This window comes from Cololabis saira, chromosome 17 (genome assembly GCF_033807715.1).
Source record: "Cololabis saira isolate AMF1-May2022 chromosome 17, fColSai1.1, whole genome shotgun sequence".
NCBI classification, from domain to species: domain Eukaryota; kingdom Metazoa; phylum Chordata; class Actinopteri; order Beloniformes; family Belonidae; genus Cololabis; species Cololabis saira.
In genome coordinates this window covers 27823006-27849840 of record NC_084603.1, presented here as the reverse complement: position 1 = coordinate 27849840, position 26835 = coordinate 27823006, and the positions used below count along the sequence as shown (strand labels likewise).

Sequence of the window (26835 nt, the reverse complement as noted above, 5' to 3'; positions counted from 1 at the left end):
TTTTCATGTAAGTATAAAGATTTTAGAAAAAATAGTGAGGTTATTTATTTCGATTTGAAGATGCACTTTGTTAATAAAATCTTAAATAAAGGGGGGGGGGGGGAACTCAAAATGTGTGAAACAGCTTTTATCCAAAAAGAAAGTACCGATTGTGATGAAATGTGTGAATTCAGCATTTCTGACATGAAACCATGTTTGCTATCTTTCATGCAGTTAAAGGGGTTTAAACTGTCTCTTGTGGATGTTTTATGGCGATTTGTATATTGTTCCACTTAACATACTTTGCCATTAACAAAACAGAACTGTTCTGAACACAAGGCTACGTGATTAAAGTTAAAAACGTGTTGATTCACTCTTTGCTAACTTGCCCTTCGACACTTTCAACTAAAATAAAACGGCAAGACACATAATTCCTGCAGCCCACCCACTGAATCCCTAAAACACAATTATATGACCAAATGAATATAATAACAAAGCTGGGTGTTATTTAGAAATACAGATAGATAAGAGACGCTGCTGCCGGACTTTGGCTCCGCTCCGAGTCAATGACGTATTTTCCGGGTTTTCCATGGTGTCGAAGGGTCAAAGCCATAATTATCTCGTTTTTCTTTCTTTTTCTAAAACTATATTCATCCTGCAATGTATATTATATTAGAAAAATATATTTTTGAATTAATGTATGCGTTAACAAGCCAAACATAACCACTAATGGGAAAGCCTTTATTTTTTCAAGTCCAGTTCTATAATTTCTTTATAAAGTTTATTTCCTTAACTTATCTTATCAGAATTTAGCAGGACAACAGTAACACAGTCCAAGCTGCGGCAGCCACGCACATATCCGGCTGTGAAGTGGGTTGAGGTTCAGGACTCCTCCTACAGCTGAGACGCTTTAAAACACATTGTTTCCTGATTTCACTGGTGGTTGGAAAGAGTCGAATCAGGATGATTTTCACGTTGTTTTCTGCGACCACATGGACTTTACTGGCTCTCTGTTTTACCCTGTTGCTACTGTGAGTTTAGCCTACTTAATATCAAAGTCTGACTGTTTTACTGTCCAACATAAACAAATGTCTGATGAACTGTTGTTGACCTGTCTCCTTGTTTCTCCTTTTCCGGGAAATAGATATGGAATTTGGCCATATAGGTTTTTCAAAAACCTGGGAATATCAGGACCAAGGCCTCTGCCTTTTATTGGCACCTTGTATGGAGCATCAAAGGTAGCAGGAGAAGTCCACTGATGTTGAAATCAGATAGGAGGGTGTTTACTGTGATGTATTTTAGTATCTTTTAAATTATGATTCATTTTCATTAATGTCACTGGATTATTTTTAATAGATGTATCTGTCATTTTATGAAGGGCATCCTTTCCTTTGACATTGGGTGTCAGAAAAAGTATGGAGATGTCTGGGGGTGAGTATTTACATTAATTGTATAGGCTACAGTTCAATTTCTCCTCGTAATAAAGTGAACAACTTAGGGAGATTTATTTGTTCTTCACAGTTTTAGGTTACTCTTTATTTTTAGTTCCCTCAGGCTGTATCTAGCTAAACAAATTAATCTCTTTTGATGTTTTACAATAATTTCACAGTCCTGGGATCAATAAAGTACATCTTTATCTTTATCTCTATGGAATTATTCCACTTCAGGAATGATTTGTAGCAGGATGTTCTAAAAATGTTTCTGTACTTATTGGGGAGCAGGTCGATTGGAAATATGTCATTGCAAATTTGAGCTAAATTAATTGAATGGCCTAAAATGAAATGTCCGTTTTTTGTTTTTTTCCAGATTGTTTGATGGACGGCAACCAGTCTTGATGGTTTCGGACCCCGAGATTATCAAAACTGTGTTGGTGAAGGAATGCTACAGTGTATTTACAAACCGCAGGGTAAGAGAGGGTATAAACTTTAGTCATTAAGAAAAAAAAGATTCAACTCAGTATTTCAAAAGATCTACTTAAGCATGATGAAGGATTACATCAGACCACACACCTCATCTCTTGCAACCAACAAAAGGAACAACAAAACTCCAGTATTACGCAATCTTGGTACAAACTGGAAAAGTCAGCCGTATGTATTTTGAGTGTTGTAAAGTTTTCAGTGTAGGTTGACCATGCTGTGGACTAACACCTTAAAAGTTAATTTATGCTTAACCCGAAAAACACATGGATACGGACTGACCCTTTCGTCCGTCTCCTGCATCGTTTACGCCTGTATGATATGGCAGTTTTTGTGAGGTTCTTGGATCTCTTCTGCCCTGTTATTACAACTGAGGAGATACAGTAGCTCAGATTATAAACCCAGGACACATGATTCCTTGTCAACATGATGGTAACCCAAATGTTAGAGTTCCCAGAGTCAAGTTAGGTGGTTTCAATTTTCAGCAATTTCCTGCTGTGAGAGCAACTACTATGATGAAGGATTACATCAGACCAGACACCTCATCTTGTGTTACAATCAGAAAACAAGTGCAAACACTGTAGTATTCCCCAGTCCTAATACAAACTGCAAAAATCAGTCCAGCAGCTTGAATCAATTACTTACTCTTATCTATTCACTAAAATGTTGTTCCTACTGCTTATAAGTATGCCATGGTGCAACCGCTTTAAATAAAGAAGAACTCAGACCCTTCTGTTCTCTCCAAATTTCAACCCATCTCCAAACTCTCTCCTTTTATTTTAAAGTTTTAAAGAGAGTTGTTTTTAACCAACTGCAATTTTTTATTTTATTTTTTTTTATTTAAGGAGTTTGGTGGTTCCGAGAAATTTCAGTCTGGTTTTAAGCGTCACCACAGTACTGAGACAGCCCATTTAAGAGTTTTTATTACTTTTTTTAACAGGCAATTCAAGAAACTGCTGTTTTAGTGCTTTTAGATTTAACTGCTGCTTCTGATACAGTCAACCACTCCATTCATTTATCCCGTCTTGAACCGTCTGTAGCATTGAAAATCCTTGCTTTTCTCAGGCCTTTCTTGACTTACAAGAGCTTTTCAGTAAAGATTTGAGTTTTCATCTTCTGTTGTCTATTTCTCTTGTGGGGTACCCCACGGCTCCATTTTTGGCCCATTACTGTTTTCTTTCCAGATACTGCCCTGTGGTCAGTATGTTAGAAATATAGCTGGTAATTTCAATGTTTTGCAGATGATATACAAATGTATCTGCCAATTTGGTCTAATAATTCTCATTCACTGCTGACATTGTTAAAATGTATTAATGATTTGAATAACTGATTGGACATTAAGGTTAACCATTTTTTATTTTGAAGTATATTGCCATATAAATGGAAGAAAAGCAATTTGAACCGAACAATGACAGCTAGTAAATAATTTACTTTGCTATGTTTTTATATGAATTCATGTTAATGTTTGTGATATTTATCTGTAAACACTTTGGTCAACATTGCAGACTTAACCTGACTTAATGCCCTGCAACATGACTATTCTTGTGAGGTTACAGTATTAGACCTGCTCTGCCTGGTAAATACAACTGAGGCCCTTCTACAGTAGCTGAGGTTGTAAAAAACATATTTCGCAGTTAACATGGATGTATCCCAAGCATTAGAGTTGAGAGACATTGTAGTGCTTTATTGAGAAACACTTTCGACTTTTCAGGATGTATATTTGAGTCATTTGTTTTCATTTTATTTACCAAAGAAATGCCAACAAGCACAATTGAATCAATTAGCCATGAGAAAGAAAGTGGTTACAAGAAGTCACATTTATGGTGCTTCGTGACATCTCTGCAAACATCTGCTGTTTCTTCTGTTCCCAGGATAATATGGGACTGAGCGGACCACTGGATGATGCAGTTACAGATGTTAAAGATGAAAGATGGAAACGTATTCGCAGTACACTCTCTCCATGCTTCACCAGTGGGAGACTGAAAAAGGTTGGTATTTTATCTCAGTTCACAAAACCAATCTGCTCTGAATAGACTTGTAGTCAAGACCGCCTAAACCGAGACCAAGACCAAGACTAGTTCAGCTCAAGACTGAGACCGAGACCAAAAAAAAACCTAGTTATTTTGTCATCTTGCATGAGTTGTAGAACATCAGGAGCATCCTGAGTTCAGCTCCTTAGTTTACATATGAAGTGGTATTCAACTGCAGGCACAATAAAACAGAGACAGTGGATGTCTTATGTGTGAACTCACTATAGATGTTTTTGTGAATTAGCTTAGATCAAATAAGTGTGGCAATTGCACTACCGCTAATTCTGCATTAGTTGATGATTGACTCGAGTGCTTTTAAGGATTGACATGACTACTAACTAGTCCCAAAGTCATCTAACAAAATAACATGGGGTTACAGTGTAACCCTGGTTCTCTGAGAATAGAGAATATCTCTCCACCACATATAGAATATATGTTATGGGATTTACTGACAATCTAGCAGCTGACGTGAAAACTTCTTTAAGACACACCACGCCTACCGTGGCTTCCCCTGCGCCCTATAAATGGATCCACCTGCGCAGGGATCAGCTGATTCACTCTGATTTGAACGGGTCCCGAGCGGCCTCGATGTGGAGAGATATTCTCTATCCTCAGAGAACCAGGGTTACACTGTAACCCCACGTTCTCTATCGTATGAGAATATCTCTCCACCACATATAGAATATATGTTATGGGCTCTGTGAGACACACCGCGAGGGTCCCAAGGAGACAGAGCAGACACTGCTCAAAGAGCAACCCCGTCAGGCAGCTTCGCCCTACCTAAGGTGGCAAAGACGCAACATGACACCACCCCTGTACGGGAGTCCCGCACCACCAACCCCGCCAGACGCAAGGGCGGGGTGCAGGGAAGAGGCCACTCAGACGACCTGCACTCTGCTAGGCCACTGACTAGTATAGTGACATCACACTGGCCAGGCCCAATGCCAACAGCCCAGGGGCAAGTGAATCAAACTCAAGGAGACACGGCCCCCAGCACACGCTCCCCAAAGGAGGCACTGGTGGCCACGTTCAAACTATAAAATCTGGCAAAAGTGTTCGGCGTTGCCCATGTCTGAGAGGGCAGCTCCCCGCCACAAGGCCCAGGAGGTGGATACGCCCCGTGTAGAGTGCGCTGTTACCCCCTCCGGCACCGGCTCACTGTCCTCACTGTATGCCCGGTGGATAGCCTCCACGACCCAGTGAGAAAGCCTAGCCTTAGACACCGGCTTCCCCCAGCGCTGAGGCTGAAAACAGACAAACAGCTGATCAGTTTTCCTGAATGCTGCCATACGCTGAATATAGAGTTTAAGTGCCCTAACCGGACACAGCGCTGTCCATTGCCGACCCCTACCGGCCCCCCGGGACGGTCGGCCTAGTGCGGGGCACCAGCCTCTGTGCCCCCTTGAGGAACCGCGATATCAGGTCAGCATCCTGTGCAGTTAGCTTATCCTTACCAACCCGAGAGGCCTTTATCGCCGCCACCACCCCCCTCAGGGTGGAACTCGACTTACCCGACTCCAGGAGTTCTTGCAGGTATCTGAGTACCTCTGGAGCCGAGCACGACAGGGCGTCAAGCTGGTTTGCAGCGTACCATGACCCGAACAACTCCCACCGGTATGAGTATGCCGCCCTTGTTGATGGGGCTCAAGCATTCTGCAGGGTACAAACTACAGAACCCATTAGCCCCATGCCTAATAAGCTGGCCCTTTCAGTGGCCAGGCCCAGAGATTCAGCCCTTGTGGAAAGGGGTGGAACAGGGTCTCCTGTGCCTGACTCAACAAGTCCCGGCGAACTGGGAGCTTCCATGGTGTCCCGTGCAACAGTGGTGTCACCCACGAGAACCACGTCATCTGTGGCCAGTCCGGCGCCACCAGAATCACCTGAAACTCCTCCTGACTGATCCTCTGCAGCAGGTTGGGCAGGAAGCTGAATGGGAGGAAAGCATAAAGCAGCCCCTGCGGCCACTGGGGTGCCATGGCATCGCAGCCCAGGGGAGGCGAATCCCTCCCTATGGAGTAATACAGGGGGCAGTGCGCGTCGTTGCTCGAGGCAAACGGGTCGGCCACCGCTCTGCCAAAGCGGTGCCAGATCTCCTTCACCACGGCTGGGTGCAGCCTCCAGTTCCCTGGATGCGGTCCCCTCCTGGACAGGAGGTCTGCTGCCACATTCACCATCCAGGCACATGCATTGCCCTGAGTGACAGGAACTGCTTGTACGCCCACATCCAATCTTGCCCAGGTTCGGAGAGCCCATGCCTCCCTGCCTTTTGACATATGCAGCTGCCGTGGTGCTGTCGGTCCTCACCAGTACGTGGCAGTCCTGCAGGACTGGGAGGAAATGCACCAAGGCCAAGTGTATTGCCCTCAGCTCCAAGGCATTGATGTGGCGGCCCTGCCACCGGGGCCCCCAACATCTGCTGGTCCCTCTGCCTTCGTGGACGGCCCCCCAACCTGTGAAGGACGCATCCACGGAGATCACCTGATGGCGCAGCACTGGACCCAGCCTTCTGCCTCTTGCCAAGTTCTCTGGGTCCTTCTACCACCTGAGGGCTGCGCACAACGCCCCGGTCACAAGCACCAACGCCCTCAGATGCCTCTGCGGGCAGAGCCCTAAAGCGTACAGGTTCCTCTGAACCGGCCGCATGTGCAGGAGAGCCAGTGGCACCACCTGTACAGCAGCTGCCATGAGACCCAAAAGGCGAAGACACAGCTTCCATGTGACCCTGGCCCCCAGGAAAAAATGCCCCAGACAGTCCCTGTGGGAATCCTGTCTGGCCTGAGTCAATGTCACCAACCCAGTTCTGGCATCCAGCCACATACCCAGGAACTGGGTAGTCTGAGATGGTTGCAGACTGCACTTCTTGTCGTTGATGCGCAGACCCAGGCGCTGGATGTGCACCAACAACTGCACACGATGGCAACATTGCTCCCTTGTCCGAGCACAAATGAGCCAATCGTCCAGGTAATTCATAATCCTGAGGCCCTGCTGCCGCATAGGCCCTAAGGCCGCATCCATGCACCTGGTAAAGGTGCGGGGGGCCAGCGATATCCCAAAGGGGAGGACACAGAACTCGAAGGTTTTGCCGTTGAAGAGAAACCTGAGGAAACTCCTGTGGCCCTCCCAAATTGGAATATGAAAATACGCGTCCTTGAGGTCGACTGTTGCGAACCAGTCCCCCACAAGGACCGCCTGCTTTACTCGCGGTATGGACAACATCTTGCATCTTGGCCTCTGAGGTCCAGAATAGGCCGGAGTGTCCCATCGCGTTTCTGTGTTAGGAAATACCGGGAATAAAACCCTGCCCGCCTGTCGTCGTGGTCCACTTCTCTGATGGCCCTCTTGGCCAGAAGAGTGGACAGCTCTGAGCGTAAAATCTCTCTGCGCTGGTGATCTGCAGCGATGGTAAAAGCAGGCACCGAAGTCACAGGTGGAGCGCTCAGAAACTGAAGACGTTACCCCTGGGTCATTCTTAAAACGACCCAGGGGTCCGCCCCCAGGGACTCCCATCCTGTCTGGGGCCCCTGAGGGTTTGTGCAGGCCGTGGGACAAATAACGTCAGGACTGGGACTTGGGGCCCCGGGGTGCTTTTCCCCCTCGCCCTCTGTGTCCTCTCCTGCCGCGCCGAGCCGCATTCAGCTGGACCCTCAGATCCAGCTGGGCCTGACCACCTCCTCAAAGTCTGAGAGGAGGGGCACCAAGAAGTGCGTTGAAGACTGAGACCCCCCTTTATCATCGTCAAACCGTGATGGGCGGAGCCCTTGTGTGGGCGGCATCTCTATCCCCAGAGCAGCTGCTGCCCTAGTAATGAGACCATGCAGGAGGGGCAACCGCTTGTCGTCAAGCTCCTCCTCCTCCTGCTGACCCATAGACAACATATCCTCTTCCTCTGAAGGCAGCAGGTAGACAAAGCCATCCTCATCCCCTTCCACGTCTATCAAAGGGGATGCAGGGCCTTCCTCATATGAGGGACCTGGAGGTGAAAGCTCCACCGGTACCTGTAAGCAGTCTGACCCTCAACTGAAAATAAGACCCGCAACAGCTTTGTCATTGGCAAAGTTGATGATTAGGTTTGTGGGATGAGTGGGTGTGCAGTCGCAGGTGTAGAGGGAGTATAAAACAGAACAGGCTGAGGACACACCACTGCGGTGCTCCCATACTGGGTTTCAGGACTCGGGAGATGGGGCCCAGAGACAGTTGTTTTCCTGTGCCCCAGAAACAGTTTCTCAAAGCACTTTGAGAAAACAGAGCATTGTTTTGACTAAGAATAAAAATGGTTTCATCTCTGTTCTCTGTCCTAAGACTACCTGAAGGAATTCATGTTAATTTTTGCAAAACAAACTATGTAAAAGACTTCTGTTTACATCACAAAACTTTTTTTTGTTCTTCCCCTTGAAGATTTTTCCCATTGTTGCCACATATGCTGATCGACTTGTTCAGAAACTTGGAAAGACAAATTTGGATGAGTCCGTCGATGTCAAAGAGTATGTTAATAATCTGTTGTATACCATCATTTCATTGCAATGTCTTTCCTTAAATAAATAAACACAGTAGTTCTTGTATGTCTTTGTCAGATTTGTGGGACCTTACAGTTTGGACACTGTAACGAGTGCATCTTTCAGTGTGGAGGCCGATACCATAAACAATCCTGATGAGCCTGTAAATGTTCACATCAAGAAGGTTCTGAACATGAACTTTTGGCCTTTTATTTTCGCAAGTATGTCCTCCCTTCTTCAATCTAATTAAACGTGTTTTAAATCTTCATCAATTTTGTTTAATAAATGTGTTCTTTTCAGTGATCTTTCCCTTTGGTAGTCGTCTGCTGAATCTCCTTAAAATTGACATATTACCCAGAGAAAGTGTGGATTTTTTTTACAACATCATCAAGAGATTTAAAGACCAGCATAACGCAGAGGAATCGGTAAGTATTTACATTTAGCCACGTCTAAGAAAAGTTGCATTGAATTAAAAGAATTCTGCAATATTTGGAGTTTTTTCAGTCAATAGCATATTTATGTCTGACTGTTTTAATAGCTGTGCTCCATCAACAAATTTTACTTGCACATACTTGTTTAATTTGCACAAAAACTATAAAGGAAGACTAGTTGATTGCCTTTTTTTTTTAAAGTACGTACAGTAATGTCTTCCCAACTTCCCAACAGTCTGCAGCCGGACCCGTCTTGGTAATAAGAAATCAACAATGATGGCAAAAGGCTTCAGACAGAGTAAAACAGAAATCACATTTATTATAATAAAGATGACAATAGTTGAAAATGGTTAAAGTGCAATGGAAGAAAATATAAATTCAATAAAAGAAAAAGGAAATTGGCCCAAATATTTTTCTACTCTTTTAATTGTAATTTATTGTAATCTGGTATGCATACTTCCTTTCCAGTTTCTTTCTTTCTCTTTCAAATACAGACATTTTAGGTTTGTGTGACACTTGAATGTTATCTGTACCAATCTAGACACGTGGAGATTTCCTGCAGGTGATGATTCAGAATGAGATTCCAGAAAAAGATATAAAGAATGAACATGAGCAGCCAAGTAAAGGTATGTTTTCACCACAACAGTAGTTCTTGATGACTGAAGTGATACGGAGTCTGCAATTTAAAATGATATCTGGTATTTTCATGATCAGATGAATGAAATTAGCTTTGGCCTTTCTGATTGTATTTAGAATGGCTGAAATCAGCAGCAGTACAGCAACTTTGAATGAGATGTTGAAATAAACACTCACAGAAACGATTTTCTGTTTTTGGTTGCAGGTTTGACTGAACACGAGATCTTTTCTCAGGCCTTGATCTTCATCTTTGGTGGCTATGACACGACCAGTACCACCCTGTCTTTCATCCTTTACAATCTGGCCACAAACCCTGATCCAATGAAAACTTTGCAGGAAGAAATCGATACCAAGCTGCAGAAAGATGTATAACAATTCTGCACATAACTTGCCACCATTTCAGATCCTGCGGTTGACATTATCTGAATCTTTTTGTGTTTACATTCCTCTACATGTTATGCGTTTAGGCTTCTATTACATATGAGGACCTGAATAATCTGCAGTACCTGGACCAGGTCATTTGTGAGTCGATGCGGGTGATTCCCGCTGCACCTCGTCTTGAGAGAATGTGCAAGAAGACTGTGCAGATCCACGGACTCACCATCCCTGAAGGAACCCTGGTTGGGATTCCTGCACACATTTTACAGAAGGACCCACGCTTTTGGAACTCACCTGAGCTTTTCAGACCAGAGAGGTACATTTACAGAGAACAAAAGTTGATATTACTTACATCTAATATTAAATAAACCCTGCCAACAGAGTCGCTTTTTAGATTATCAGTTTTACTTTATAAAGATGGTTTTACATATATGCAATAGTGTAAATATGCACGGCTGCATCAAAGGAGAATTGTGATTGTAAACCTCAGTCTGGTCTGTCCAGGTTCAGTAAAGACAATGAGAGCGAGGTGAACCCGTATGCATACATGCCATTTGGCCTCGGCCCTCGTAACTGTGTTGGGATGCGGTACGCAATCCTCGTCGTAAAGGTGGTTCTTGCGCGTCTGCTGCAGAACTACACTGTGGAAACATGCAAAGACACCATGGTAAAACAAATATTCACACTTTCATGTTGCTCTGCTGTCAGATCACTGACTATTTACAATCATTTTTCTTTTTCAGATTCCTCCGCAGTTTGACTGGAAGTTTCAACCACTTCAGCCCGTAAAGCTCAAGTTTGTTCCCAGAGAGAAGTGATACAAGATGGAAAAACTCCATATGTAATCTACACAGATTTTTATCAGTAGTATTTACTTATAATGTATTGAATGTGTCTGGGTCCAGAGCTGCAGGTCCTCTACCGACCACCAGGGTCTGGGTCCAGTCGAATATATGTATAAATCCAATTTTATCTTTTCATTTTCATTCGATTGTTGTTCAATTCAATCTTTACTCTTTCATTTTTCTTTTCATTCTCAATGGTCATGAAGTATAAATTCTTTAATAATTTTTAATTTATTTTAAACCACTTAAGCTTATAAGTTTTCCTGACCTCTCCAAGTATATGTGTTTGAATGTCAGGAAGAACACTTAATGTAAGCGCCATTTATTAGTAACAGTTGTATTTTATTGATTGTATTTTATTTAGACATGTGTGGTTTCCATGATGGGTCTCTTATTTTGAAGTTGTACCGGAAGTTTGAAATTACCAAAACATAAAGTAAAATATGTGTGGATGGCGGACAACGGAAGAATATATTTGACCGTATCGTAAGTGTATCGCAATATCAGACAATTCAACAAGCAAAACAAGGTGTGATCTCCATGCTGAGTGGGTGTTTGTCAAAATAAGCTTCCTACAAATTGTTACTACACTTTTTTTTTTTTTTAAAGTTACTACACTTTAAAGGAGCTGTATGTAAGAGCAATAATAAAACGAATCATAAAATGACCCCGATATGTCAACAGACATTTAAAAATCATGTTCATTTCAAATACTTATGTCACTGACAACAGCACTCAAGCCAGGATATTCCAGTTTAAAAAGAGGAGTTGCAGCCCTCGGGCCTGTACTACGAAGCAAGTTCAACATATCCAGGATATCTTTTCCTTATCCAGATTCACTAAGCGGGACAATTGCAATCACGCTAAGCGGTCACACGACGGTGGTTATCAACTCGGTAGATCGACCCAGGTTTCTCCAATCTGGATATGAGCGCGTGCACATAAAAGGGGCGGTGTTTTCAGCGCATGACCAATTGCAAGCATGGAGAACTCCGCTGTCAGAGCCGCTTATTTCAGTAGCGAAGAGCAAACAATAATTTTACGGAAATATGATGAGTATAGGCATATAATACAGGCAAAAAGCAACACAGTTGCAGCTGCAAAATGCAGGAAAGACAGCTGGCAAAAGATCGCTGACTGTATAAATGTGTAAATTCATAGGGATATAAACATATATTTGAATATTCTGGGAATCTTAATCTTAAACTGTAAACCATGATCAGCAATATTAAAATAATAAAAGGCTTGCAATATTTCAGTTGATTTGTAATGAATCCAGAATGTATGACATTTTTTTGTTTTTGTGTTTGCATTACAGAAAATCACAATATTCTAATTTTCTGAGACAGTCCTGTATATATTGGTTCTATAACTATTGTTGTTGACCGATAACTTGTGCTGATGCTGTACCAAAGAATTGGGTTTTTTTATTTATTTTATTTTATTTTTTATTTTTTCAGGAGGGGGGTGTTTAGTATTTTAAAGTGACTTCTCAGAATGTTCGAGGGACGAAATTGAAAATCCCTTTTTTGCTATCCCCTTACAAATGCATCTTCTTTTTGATTTCTTCTTGATTTATTTATTTAATTGGTATTAGTTTTGGATTGACTGTACATCGGATTTTGGGTGATGATTTGTTTTATTTATTCATTGATTGATTTATTTTTTATTTTCTCCTCCACCTCTTTTTTCTTTTTTTCCTTTTTTCCTTTTTTTTTGATTTTTTTGGATCGTTCATACAGGGAAAGCAAAGGGGTTTTGGTGGCCCTGAATACGCGTTCTCTTCGGAGGGATCCTCTCACGATCCGCGCACCAAGCTCCACTGGATTCTCTTCGAAAGGGCATGCCATTTTCCAAGAGAGCTGATTGGTCAGTGGGCGGTGCTTTTATACCCGGCGATCTGTATCTCGAACATAACCTGCTCCGGAGCAGGTTAGCTGTTCAGCATAAGTTACCATGGCGATGTGCCCCGATAAGAAGTGAACCACCGTCGTAGTCCTGAAAACCCAGGGTTAAACCTGAAGTTACCTCGCTAACCCCAAATCCCGCTTCGTAGTACAGGCCCCTCAACTGATGTTTATGTTGTCATTTTTTGTTTTGGCCGGAAGCTCCACCCTCCACCTATCTCCCAATCACCAAGTCAGTATTGTTTCTGAAGCTCCACCCTCCACCTATCTCCCAATCACCAAGTCAGTATTGTTTCTGAAGCTCCACCCTCCACCTATCTCCCAATCACCAAGTCAGTATTGTTTCGGCATCCGGGTTGCCAGCTCGGCTCTAATTATGGCAGCCATGGCAGCCTAAGTCCCTGCTGCATTCTGCAGCCTACCTGGCAACCTCTGGTCGGGGGGAGGAGGGGGAGGGTACACACCGATCAACAATATTTTGAAAGCGACTGCAGTACCAGTTTTGGCCATTTCTTACAGACGGCTCCTTTAAGTCCTGCAGATGAGAGCATTTGAACGTCCTTATGCTTCCACGACGCAAACTCACCTGGCCGTGTCCACGTATGAAATATATGATTTTCACACACAAACGACAAAACAAAACCTTATGTCACTTTATATCATGTATTGTTAAACTATCTAAAATAAATTCATATACAAAATATATATTATACATATATCAATATTAAAATATCTAAAATACACCAATTTTTTTAGATTTACCGGTCACATTAGGTGGATTGGCACAATGTATCGGTATCAAATCGGTATCACCGATAGCCCGAATTTGACTCAATATCGAATCGGAAAGGAAATAGTTGGTATTGAAGATCACTAGTGTACAGTACACCTTGGTGCCAGAGGGATGATGACCAAATTAGGGAGACACCTAAATCATTCGTCTGGTCATTTCTACCTCATTCATCCCATTGGGAAGAATGAGATACTTCCCATCTTCTAAGCATTTCTTCCCTTCTTCAGGTCGTCCTCCCAACCCTCAATAGCAGTAGGCAGAGGTAAGATGATATTGTCCCGTTTTAGCTGTGACAGGTGGTGTTTCCACGTTTTATATCCCCAACGCTCGGAGAAAGAGGGTTAACGCGTTCACTCAGCATGTAAACAAACGCCGGTTCCGGTCGCACCGGAAGTCGCACCCATAATTCACGCAAAGTCTCATGGGGGCTAGGAATAAGGTGGATACAATTTCTATATTATGAGGGTGTGTTCTAATCCACAGAGGTTGAGAAACTACTGTCACTGGGCAGGAAACGCAGCAGGAGCAGCCAATTACAGGAGACCAGAGGCTGAAGTTTGCAAACCAATAGGTTTTAATGAACAAAAAAAAGGTTTTAATAAGCAGTACATTCAAACAAAGCATCACAGACAAACTGAGAAGAAAATGAACAGAAACCAAGGCAAAGACGCGACGATTTGTACAAACTCACAGGGGTTGACAGACATAGGTGCAAAAGGTCCAAGGCCCAAACCAGTATCAGACAACAATGAAATACAATGTGCATCATCTAGAACTGGTTTAAAGTGAAGCTTAACACATGAAAACAGTCACAGAGTAAAGATATTTAAGTCTTTTGTCTTTATACCTTTCATGGGAATTCTAGCATTTTTCTGCACTTACAGTATCAACTGAAAAACACAGCAGAGGGCTCATGACGAGACAATTTATCCTATATAATCAGGTGAATGGATTATATTTGTGTTCATTTTTTATTTTAAAATTTCTCTCACCTGCACAACTGAAAATTTTTATCCTGACATTTGACATTTAAATGCATACACCTTGAGACATCAAGAAAAAGTGAAAACTGTAAATTGAAGTGTTTTATAATAAAGATATTTAAAATTTTACAAGAATTTCTACGTCTTGAACATTGAGACAGAAATACTGAAAAATACATAAAAAAATAAGACACATTTGATTGAGCATTGTTCTCTGTATAGATTACATTTGGAGCTTTTCCATCTTGGATCACTTCTCTCTGGGAACAAACTTGAGCTTTACAGGCTTAAGTGGTTGAAACTTCCAGTCAAACTGCAGAGGAATCTGAACGCAGAAATGGTTGTAAATAGACAGCAGAGCAAAATGAAATTGGGAATACTGTATTTGTCTTACCATGGTGTCTTTGCATGTTTCCACAGTGTAGTTCTGCAGCAGACGCGCAACAACCGCCTTCACGACGAGGATTGCGTACCGCATCCCAACACAGTTACGAGGGCCGAGGCCAAATGGCATGTATGCATACGGGTTCACCTCGCTCTCATTGTCTTTACTGAACCTGGACAGACCAGACTGAGGTTTAAAATCATGATTCTTTTTCGATGCAGCCATCTATATTTACACTATTGCGTATACTGTATGTAAAACCATCTTTTTAAAGTAAAACCGATAATCTAAAAAGCGACTCTGTTGGCAGGGTTTATTTAATATTAGATGTAAGTAATATCAACTTTTGTTCTCTGTAAATGTACCTCTCTGGTCTGAAAAGCTCAGGTGAGTTCCAAAAGCGTGGGTCCTTCTGTAACATGTGTACAGGAATCCCAACCAGGGTTCCTTCAGGGATGGTGAGTCCGTGGATCTGCACAGTCTTCTTGCACATTCTCTCAAGACGAGGTGCAGTGGGAATCACCCGCATCGACTCACAAATGACCTGGTCCAGGTACTGCAGATTATTCAGGTCCTCATATGTAATAGAGGCCTAGACGCATAACATGTGGAGGAATGTAAACACAAAAAGATTAAGATAATGTAAACCGCAGGATCTGAAATAGTGGCAAGTCATGTGCAGAATTGTTGTACATCTTTCTCGAGCTTGGCATCGATTTCTTCCTGCAAAGTTTTCATTGGATCAGGGTTTGTGGCCAGATTGTAAAGGATGTAAGACAGGGTGACATTGGTCGTCTCATAGCCACCAAAGATGAAGACGAAGGCCTGAGAAAGGATCTCGTGTTCAGTCAAACCTGCAACCAAAAACAGAAAATCGTTTCTGTGAGTGTTTATTTCAACATCTCATTCAAAGTTGCTGTACTGCTGCTGATTTCAGACATTCTAAATACAATCAGAAAGGCCAAAGCTAATTTCATTCATCTGATCATGAAAATACCAGAGATCATTTTAAATTGCAGACTCCGTATCACTTCAGTCATCAAGAACTACTGTTGTGGTGAAAACATACCTTTACTTGGCTGCTCATGTTCATTCTTTATATCTTTTTCTGGAATCTCATTCTGAATCATCACCTGCAGGAAATCTCCACGTGTCTAGATTGGTACAGATAACATTCAAGTGTCACACAAACTTAAAATGTCTGTATTTGAAGGAGAAAGAAAGAAACTGGAAAGGAAGTATGCATACTAGCATACTGTCTTTTACAGAACACAATAAATTGCAGTTAAAAGAGTAAAAAAATATTTGGGCCAATTTCCTTTTTCTTTTATTGAAAATTTTTTATTGCACTTTTACCATTTTCAACTATTGTCATCTTTATTATAAGGAATTTGATTTCTGTTTTACTCTGTCTGAAGCCTTTTGCCATCATTGTTGATTTCTTATTACCAAGACGGGTCCGGCTGCAGACTGTTGGGAAGACAACTTTTCTTGATCGTTACCATAACTCTGACTTTTAAAAAAGGCAATTTACTAGTCTTCCTTTATAGTTTTTGTGTCAATTAAACAAGTTTGTGCAAGTATAATTTGTAGATGGAGCACAGCTATTAAACAGACAGACATAAATATGCTATTGACAGAAAAAAGGTGTTTATTTTCTCCAAATATTGCAGAATTTCTTTAATTCAATGCAACTTTTTTAGACGTGGCTAAGTTTAAATGCTTACCGATTCCTCTGCGTTATGCTGGTCTTTAAATCTCTTGATGATGTTGAAGAAAAACTCCACACTTGCTCTGGGGAATATCTCAATTTTAAGGAGCTTCATCAGACGACCAGAAAAAGGAAAGATCACTGAAAGAATAAGATACTTGTTTAACAAAATCTACTTATATTTAAAATATATTTGATTAAACAGCAGAAGGGGAACATACTCATTAAAAGAAAAGGCCAAAGGTTCATGTTCAGAACCTTCTTGATTTGAACATTTACAGGGTCATCAGGATTGTTTATGGTATCGGCCTCCACACTGAAAGATGCACTCGTTACAGTGTCCAAACTGTAAGGTGCCACAAATCTGACAAAGACATTCAAGCGCTACCGTATTTATTTATTTAAAGGCAAACATTGCTCTGATGGTATAAATGATGGTATACAACAGATTATTAACATACTGTTTGACATCGACGGACTCATCCAGATTTGTCTTTCCAAGTTTCTGAACAAGTCGATCAGCATATGTGGCAACAATGGGAAAAATCTTCAAGGGGAAGAACAAAAAAAAGTTTTGTGATGTAAACAATAGTCTTTTACATAGTTTGTTTAGCAAAAATTAACATGAATTCCTTCAGTTAGTCTGAGGACAGAGAACACGGAGATGAAACCATTTTTATTATTAATCAAAACAATACTCTGTTTTCTCAAAGTGCTTTGAGAAACTGTTTCTGGAGCACAGGAAAACAACTGTCTCTGGGCCCCACATCTCCTGAGTCCTGAAACCCATCATGGGAGCACCGCAAGGGTGTGTCCTCAGCCTGTTCTGTTTTATACTCCCTCTACACCTGCGACTGCCCACCCACTCATCCCACAAACCTAATCATCAACGTTGCCCATGACAAAGCTGTTGCGGGTCTTATTTTCAGATGAGGGTCAGACTGCTTGCAGGTACGAAAGTTGACAAGCTGACAGACTGTGCGGAAAATACATTCGTCATTACATATCAAAAAGATGAAGGAGCTTATCCTGGATTTCAGGCTGAAACAAGGCATGAACCTGTATAGCGTCTGGACTCTTGAACACCTTCTCTTAAGAGAAGAATTTGGGTCTCCCTGGACTTTCTTTGAAAAGGAAGATGTATTTCTCTCTACTCATAAGTTCCGCTGTAGATACAATTTAATTGTGTGGGGCAGGCTCTCTTTCATTTGTCCCCTTTAAAAGCTTGAGTTGAGGGCATGCTCGTGAATTTTTTTCACAATTGGCTTAGCAAGATCCCAGATTCTGCAGATCTGTTTTTCTGCCTACTTTTATTGTAATAAACCTTTTTAATGCATTTAAAGGGGTGAAAGAACAACCCAGATTCACCACACCTGTCACCAGGATAGGAGACAAGGAGGTTGAACAAGTGACAAACTTTACATTTCTAAGAATCCAAACCTAAAATGGAGCATAAACACCACTGTTGCACTAAAAAAGAGCCAGCAAAGATTATACCTCCTCAGGACACTGAGGAAAACAAATCACATGTCTTCCTCCTTACTGGTGCGTGGAAAGAATTTTGACATATTCCATACTAGCATGGTTTGGGAAGTGTTTGGAGGCAGACAGGGAAGCCTTCCAGAGGGTGGTTGACACAGCTCAAAAAAATCATTGGTTTTCCAGAATAAGAGAAAAAAACAAAAAATAACAGAGATGGTTTCTTGCTTATTCCAAAAAGATCCAACGTGGCCAGGAAATATCATCAATTTGATGCATATGATCCATTTGATGCAGGTTTCAATTATGCTATGTGGGCCTGTGTTTCTGCATCAGGATGTTTTAAACCTGTACAAACATAAAGTCACAGCACTGTTTAAGTGACTAAAGTGAACCATACAGCCCACAGAGTCTCTTGCAGACACTTTACATACTGTATATGAAGTGGTTTTGTTTTGCCTTAACAAAACAATGAAATTCACAAATGTAATTTAACAAGGCTTATAAAACTGGAAGGTCAATTTTATCAGAGCGATAAATAATTAAGGGCAGATTGGTTTTGTGAACTGAGATAAAATGCCAACCTGTTTCAGTCTCCCACTAGTGAAGCATGGAGAGAGTGTGCTGCGAATTCGTTTCCATCTTTCATCTTTAACTACACTAACTGCATCATCCAGTGGTCCACCTGATTCAAGATTATCCTGGAAACAGAAGAAGTAGGTGTGAAAGAGATGTTTGAAGAGCTCGCATAAAGCTCTGTCAATATGACTTCTTATTACCACTTTCTTTCTCATGGCTTATTGATTCAATTGTGCTTATTGGCAATTTCGGTACATAAAGGGACAAAACATGACTCAAATATGCAATTCCTGAAAAATCCAGACTGTTTCCCAAGGAAGCACTAGCCTTTGAACTCTAACGCTGGGGTTACCATCATGTTAACTGTGAACCACAGTGTCCCGTTTTTATAATCTGAGCTACTGTATATAGGCCTCAGTTTTATTTACAGGGCAAAAGAGCTCTAATAACCTCATAGGTATCGTCATATCCTAGAGATCATTATTATGTTAGTCCACAGCATGGTCAATCTACACTGAAAATCAAAACAACACCAAAGCCACATGACTGGCTTTTCCAGTTTGTGCGAAGATAGCGAAATGCTGGAGTGTTTGAGTTTGTTTTTTGTTGGCTGCAGGAGATGAGGTGTATGGTCTGAAGTAATCCTTCATTATGCTTAAGGACTCTTTTTAGACACTCCAGGACAGTAATGAAAGTCAAAAAGCTCATTGAGCGCTTTGCGTAGCATTTTTTATTTTGTATGAAAAGCGCTATACAAATAAAGATTTGATTTGATTTGATTTATTTCCCCTAACCCTTTACTCCTGGCCTGATCTCAGGCTTATGTTCTTAAATTACATTTGCCCCCTGTACTAGGGCATAAGAATTGTATACCCTCTCTTACCCTGCGGTTTGTAAACACACTGTAGCATTCCTTCACCAACACAGTTTTGACAATCTCTGGGTCTGAAACCATCAACGTTGGTTGTCGTCCCTCAAACAATCTAGGAAAAACAAACAAACAAACAAAACCCACGTACACACACACACACACACACAAACACAGATACGTTTTCAGGCTATGCTGCTACAAATGAGCCCACGAGGAGGAATTATTCCCAAAAAATAAGTAACCTCATGAAGTACAAACTGAAATGGAAGAATAACCTAAAAATGTGCAGTATAAATAAATCTCCCTTTGTTGTTCATTTTATTGAGAGGGGAAATTTGAATTCTATACTAACACATTCTAGGACAGATGCTTCCTCCATAACTGTTGATGATCCAAATACTCACCCCCAGACATCTCCATACTTGGCCTGACACTCATAGTCAAAACGAACGATGCCCTTCATAAAATGACAGAACAATGTCTTGAAAATAAGCCATGGACATTACTGAAACTGAATTATAGTTTAAAGGCAAAATATGTCATGAAAACACATTATCACAAATACCCTCCTCTCTGATTTTCAATCAGTGAACTTCTTACAAACCAATCTGGTTCCCAATTGTGTGTGCAAGTTACCTTAATTCCACCATACATTGTTCCAATAAAAGGCAGAGGCCTTGGTCCTGATATTCCCAGTTTTTTGAAAAACCTATATGGCCAAATTCCATATCTATTTCCGGGAAAGTGAGAGGGAGAGAAAGAGGTCAAGAACAATTCAACAGACGTTTGTCTATGCAAAACAATAACATACTACTTTGACAGTAAATAGGTGTTACTCACAGTAATAACAGGGTTAGAAAGAGAGCCAGCAAAGTCCATGTGGTCGCTGAAAACATTATGAATATCATTTTCAATCAACTGAATCCGATTGCAAACCAAATCAGGAAATGCGTTTCAAACAAGTGGTTTTTAAAGCCTCTCCACTGTAGGAGGAGTCCTGAAGTTCAGAGGTGGACATTGACCTCAGTTAGTGTGTGGTTGTTGCTGTTGTTATGTTAAAAAAAATTAGCAGAAAATTTATAATGATATCAGAATAATACAATTTAATCAACTAATCTTCGTCAGGAAATACACATATATAACAGATATAATTGCACTTGAGGAAAAATGTATTTCCATTAAAATAATGGTTGTGTTTATCAGGCTACCACTTTTATCCATGATAAATTATACATAAATCGCCTACTGTATTAAACATTCATGATAAATATAGTTTTAGAAACGCGCTTTGTAAATGTTTGACCCAACTCCGACACCGTAGAAAACCCGGACGTGACGTCATGACCTCCAAGCTAGTGAACTAACTGCTTGTCACGTTTTCACTCTGGATTAGATTTTTCTTAATTAAATCACGCCGTATTTGTCATTTAGTCGGTGTAGAATCACGTTTAAGACATTCAGAAGGTGAGCTAAAGAAACCCCACGAGTCTGACAGTTGTGTGTTGTATTCGCTGCGAGGGAGACGTTTTAAACTCTGCTGTGTTCCGCTGCAGCAAAGACAACCAAACCTAATCTGCACTTTTTAATTGCAGCGATGAACTCAAGCGTAAATAGAGACTCTGGTGACACTGGTGCTGTGTCTTGGATGCCATTTATTTGAAGCTGTTGTAATTTGGTTGCCTTCAAAAGTGTGCTATTTATTTGCCCTTCAGTGCTAGATGAGGTTGTTTATGTCACTAACTCGACCTGCTGTAAAACAGTCCCCATCACCTCGCTGTGTAAAGGGTCTGCGACTGCTAACTTGATTTACATGTGCCAAAAAAAGGAAGAAGTGTAAACTTATTTAGTCCTACCCCCATTCACTGATCATTTAACTTGTATTTATAATTATTCACACACTGTACTCACACTGCTAAGTAACAGTATTATTATTATTATTCTTATTATTATCATTATTATTATTATTACTATTATTATATACTGTTATATATAATATAATAGTATTATATATTATATACTGTAATTATACTCACACCATACATACATACACACACATAGTTGAATATTTCTATATATTTGTACACACATGCCCATATAGATATTTATATAAATATACTTATTTACACTATATATATATATATATATATATATATATATATATATATATATATATATATATATATATATATATATATATATATATACACTTTGCTGCCCATTTCTGTACATAAATATACACAGATCTACCCATTCACCCAATAGTGTTATATTCAGGCCCCTAAAAGCCGCTAAACCCTTTCCTCTTTGTACCTCATGAGAATCATGTTTTTATATTTGTTTTTAAACTGGTTAATGTTTGGACATTGTTTTAATTCTGAATCCATTCTGTTCCATAGTTTAACTCCACTGACTGATATAGAAAATATTTTCATAGTTGTTCGTGTTCTACGAGTCTTAAAATTTAGAGTACCCCTTAAATTACACCCTGTCATAAAACATTTCCTGCAAGTGAGATGGTAATAAGTTCTTCCTAGCTTTATACATGAATTGTGCGGTTTGGAATTCTACTATGTCAAAAAATTTGATTATTTTAGAATTGAAGAATAAGGAATTGGTGTGTTCACGAAAACCAGCCTTATGAATTATCCTTATGGCTCTTTTCTGCAGTATGAATAGTGGTTGCAGTGAACTTTTATCCCCAAACCTCTAAGCAGTAACTCAGATAAGGCGAAACTAGGGAACAGAACAGAATGCGGAGTGATTTGCTATCCAGGAATTGCTTTGCTCTGGCCAGAACTGAGATGCCTCTAGATACTTTGTTGTGGATGTGTTTAATATGAGATTTCCAGCAAATCTTGTCATCTATAATTACCCCAAGAAAATTAGTTTCATGTACTCTTTCAATGTTTACAGCCTCAATCTGTACCTGTGCTTGATTGTTTTTAGTTTAGTTTTTTGGAAAGCGTGCAGTATACTTAACGATGGTCTGCATCCTAGACTGCATCCTAAAGTTAATGTTCTGGAGGTTTGCCTCCTGTTTATGGAGGAAGGAGATAGGAATTATCTTTTGCTTGTGGATTTCGCCAATCCCAGTTGATTTGCACTGGGTCGAAAGTGAAACCACTTGGATGCACCTTTTAGATTTTTGCATGGTTAATCGCATACTAGTAAATTATCTGTTGGCAGAAAGTATAATACTGATAAAATATAATCTTACTGCTTGCACTTTAGTCAAAATAAAACCCAATATAAACTAATGCATTAGAATTCACTTTGCTCTGAGAGTCCTCAGTTAGTGACAACATGAACATCACTGCCTAATGTATATGTCCCACTCCTTCCACCTAAAGACCGCTGACGTTTCAGGACATAGACCTGGGTCTCCTTGAGGTGATCTGTGGTAATAAGTTACCAGACATTTTTACTTCTCTGGAGGTTGCAAGATGAGACCTCTGTTGCTTTGGCTTGTTTTTATTTTATTTTTTGTAAATCTCATGGATGCTTGATCTTGACAGATGGCAGCTTAAAAGACCAGTCAACCCCTTAATTTTTACCTCATACTTCTTTAACCTTTTCTGAATATTTGTTTTAAGTGTGGTATGCTGCACTCTTGCTCAAGCCTTTGGTTACCCTAAAAAACTCTGGCACGAATTGTCATTTTAACAATTAAGTGATATTTCTTTTCCAGATTTAATCGGCCACCATGTTCCTCACCCTCACCCTGCTGCGGAAGGGCATTCCTGGAAAGCAGTGGATTGGAAAGTATCGCCGTCCTCGACCGATAACGTGGCAGATGAAACGCAATATGTTGAAACATTTGGACCGTGAAGCAGAGAACGAATACTGGATCAGCCGGGCGTACATGACCCCAGAGCAGGAGCACTCCCACGCCGCAGAGCGCAGAGCCCAAGCCTGGCTCAAGATCAAGGAGGGCAAATTTGCAAATTTTCCTCAGCATAAGTTCATAACGGATCACCTGAGCCATCTGAGAATCACCAAGACATGGTGAAGTGGATGTGAGCAACAGGATGACGTGCAAAGACTCTCCTCATCATGTAACCTATAATTGTTCAAAAAAGGTTTTGTTTTGTTCATGCTGAAGTATGTTAAGTGAAACATCATATATAATCTGAAAAGTTGCCATAAAACATGGCAGAAAAATGGCATGTCAGAAAAGCTGATTTCATCACAATCAGTGTTGGCTTTTTGCATAAAAACTGTAACACATTTTGATTTGTTTGTCCTTATTTAAAAGTTTATACAAAAGTACATCTTAAAACTGAAATAAACCATCACTATGTTGACTAAAATCTCTGTACTTGTATAACAATATTGGAGGAATGATTAAGATTTTCTAGGTAAGTTGGGGCAAAGTTGTGTAACTTATATAAAAGATTAATTTCCCTTTATTGTTGTCAACATCTGGTGGTGACTATCAGCAAGTTCAAATGTGGAAACTAGAGGTTTAAATTTTTTTTTTTTTAATAATTCAATTTTGAAAATCCATGGTTTTGTACATTTCAAGGTTCAAGGAATTAATTTCATTAACATATTTGTTCCTCAGGAGTCTTGTCATTTTTGTTTTGTTTTTCCTATTTTTTTAATTTAAACCTACTTCAGTCGCATGAGAGGATGCAGATCATCGATTCAAATTCAATTCAGAAGGCTTAGGATGCAGATCATGACGACATTGCTGAGATTTAGGGGTTCTCCAGTGACTCAATGGCGGATCTGCTTGCATCTGCAATTTGCTTGCATGCAACATTACACTATGACAGTGACTTGTCTGATAACAGTTATTACCATAGACTTAACACCACCATAAAGGGGGGGCAGCAGGCGAGGCAGCTTTCATAATCTTGAAAGGATAGGATAAGTTATGTAACAGGAAGTTAAAGAAACAGACACAAAGGTCATATTTCCTTAAATGAAGACACACTGCAGAAAACAAGAACAGTAGTGTTAAACTTATGGATAGTAAAACTTGATGTATGCTACCAATACTCGAGGGTTAAAGCTTAAACAACAGTTGTATTTTTAACTAATGTGATATGGTTATGATTATACCTCTGATTATATCAGAGGGGAAAAAATGTTGAACTCTTTATCGAAATCAACAGTGGAGCTCAGGAAAAGTATGAGAACAATAGCATTTGGGTGTAAACAATGTGGAGAGAAGTTAATTAAATAGCTGTGTTGTCTCTAGAGAACCATTCAATAGTGATGGTGATTTAAAAAAGACTTCCAATTTCCTCAGAAACATGACAACTGGACTATGGAATAATCAAGAAAGGTCATGTTGTGCATGTATTCCTTTTCCAGGTTGATGGGCCTGCCAGAGGGTGCACTCATTTGTAGTTTCTACTGAACATTCTTGTGTGGGCTGAAATATTATCTGGTATCTGGTCAGGTTTAGGTTCGTCAGTGTTATATAATTTATATGCCCAAATGTAAGAGATCAGCTGACTATCTAAATGTACTTTGAGCATCTTCTTTTTTCCCACATCTCTGATTACATGAGCATTTCTGAAGATCGACAGCCCCAGTATTCAGATACTGTTTAAATACTTGATACTTTTGGAATAGTCAAGATAATGATCACAGTTTTAGGATTATTTATGAGCCCCTCCTTCCAATCAATTGATTTTTATTTCTTCTCTGATTACAAGAGCATTTTCCAAGCTGTTGGTGCTGGCATTAAAAATACTGTTTGAGTAGTTAAAATAGTGAAAACAAGAGAAATGAATAAAATGGATGTAAATGCATGGTCTGACATTGCATGAGTTGATCAAAAAAGTGCCAATGTGAATGTGTGCCATATTGAAAGCTCACGGTGGTTCAGGAAAACATTTCAAAACACGTTTCTTGGTTGATAGCCAATTCTGTTGTACTGACATAAGTACGACTCACAATGCTTATTATGAGTGGGTAAAGTCTGGCATGGATTCCAGACTAGTATCCAGTACTTACATACTACATTGTAAACAAAGCCCTCGTCCCACCAGAGATGCAGTACGCCTGGTCTTTCTTGTGATATGCTGCCCCCATGTGGTCAGAAGTGGCATTGAAACAGAGTGGCTTTAGGGAGTTTTGCTTTTCAGTTCGGTAATACTTTAATCTCTGAAGCGAAATCGTATCTGGTAGTAACTGTCATTTAGTTTCTTAAAAGCTTCATTGTTAGGTGGTTATGACTGGGAGCAGAAAATAACTCCTGTATATTGAATTAAATGTATTGCATCTTTAAAGTATTATCATTCCCTAAGTAATAGATTACACTAACTCATGTTGCTGTGAGGAATGTTTCTCAACAATTAAGATTTGTAAAGAAGAGTTAAAGGTTTAAAGGGCCTACAGTAAAACAGTATGATTTATTAAACTTAAATAGACTGTCCTAAAAACAGGACACTAAGAACTGAACTGTTGTTTAACATGCAGTTTCTTTCATTGAAGAGATGTGGATGGGCCTTCAACATGAAACTGTCAGATAAATGGATCCCTGACACTGCACTCAAGTTTCAGTATTTGGTAATACACGCTTGACAATATATTTTATTTCCCTGCTTAAATTAGCTACATGTAAAATGTTACAGGTCATTATTTTCTGTATACCATTTACTTATCTCCAGCCTGGGATACCCACCCACCTCTCCTTTTGAACCCTGGGCCTTGGTCAGTTACTTTCAAGTTTTATTGTATGACTTCATGAGATAGACTTGCAATGAATAAAAGGGACACGTGTCCATGAAGAAAATGACTGGTTTTATTATAAACCTGTTCATTCTGTATGGCAAATTTCACATACACAAATGTAAATACTCCAAAACTCCACCCCACTTTAAAGGTCTCTTACTTGAGTTTAGAGAGTAGACTACATTAAATCACTTAAACTAATTGACACCAAACAAAGTACAACATCCACCGATATATACGAGAAGTTTTTTTTAAAAGATGAATACATGTATATTCATACATTGTATTTTTTTTTTATTTACTTTTTTTTCCCTTTTTCATATTTTATTTATTCACTTGTAAGCACTTGTCATTCTCCCTACTTCTGTTAATTTCACTGGAATTTTACATTTATTTTTTTGTTACATATATATTGTAGCCAGTGTTGTGCAAGTTCATACTTCTCGTGAACTAGTTCAAAGTTCAGTTCACATAGTTTAAAAATGAATAGTTCACGTTCATAGTTCACCATTTTCACTTTGAACTAGTTCAAATTCAGTTCATTTCAATATTTTTAGGTGAGAGAAGTACGAATGAAGCGCCACCCTATCCTAAAACTCTTCACTGTATACATTCATGTATTGTCCTAGTGGGTTTTAAACTTTAAACTCAGCTTTTAAACTCAGAGGCTGTAAATCTCCAACAATGTAGTCCATTATCAGTTTGTCTACCTGTTGCTGGGAAATCAAA

The 26835-nt window shown here is 40.1% G+C and overlaps 3 protein-coding genes across 3 annotated transcripts; 2 read left to right on the top strand and 1 right to left on the bottom strand.

The window, feature by feature from the left end:
- Positions 1 to 858: 858 nt before the first annotated feature.
- Positions 859 to 11375, top strand: LOC133463364 (cytochrome P450 3A30-like). Its single transcript, XM_061744867.1, has 13 exons — positions 859 to 1010; positions 1124 to 1217; positions 1358 to 1410; positions 1786 to 1885; positions 3767 to 3883; positions 8321 to 8406; positions 8497 to 8639; positions 8719 to 8843; positions 9391 to 9475; positions 9691 to 9851; positions 9953 to 10179; positions 10368 to 10530; positions 10607 to 11375. The coding sequence occupies exons 1-13, from the start codon at positions 943 to 945 to the stop codon at positions 10679 to 10681; spliced, it is 1497 nt and encodes a 498-aa protein (XP_061600851.1). The 5' UTR covers positions 859 to 942; the 3' UTR covers positions 10682 to 11375.
- Positions 11376 to 13959: 2584 nt separating this feature from the next.
- LOC133463436 (cytochrome P450 3A30-like) lies at positions 13960 to 20393 on the bottom strand. Its single transcript, XM_061744979.1, has 13 exons — positions 20257 to 20393; positions 20053 to 20146; positions 19821 to 19873; positions 19429 to 19528; positions 18551 to 18667; positions 16949 to 17034; positions 16709 to 16851; positions 16504 to 16628; positions 15846 to 15930; positions 15470 to 15630; positions 15142 to 15368; positions 14786 to 14948; positions 13960 to 14716 (listed from the first exon to the last, which is right to left on the bottom strand). The coding sequence occupies exons 1-13, from the start codon at positions 20322 to 20324 to the stop codon at positions 14642 to 14644; spliced, it is 1497 nt and encodes a 498-aa protein (XP_061600963.1). The 5' UTR covers positions 20325 to 20393; the 3' UTR covers positions 13960 to 14641.
- Positions 20394 to 23119: 2726 nt separating this feature from the next.
- On the top strand, positions 23120 to 23425 carry mrpl57 (mitochondrial ribosomal protein L57). Its single transcript, XM_061745152.1, has one exon. It carries the CDS (start codon positions 23120 to 23122, stop codon positions 23423 to 23425), a length of 306 nt encoding a protein of 101 aa, XP_061601136.1.
- The last annotated feature ends 3410 nt before the right edge of the window (positions 23426 to 26835 follow it).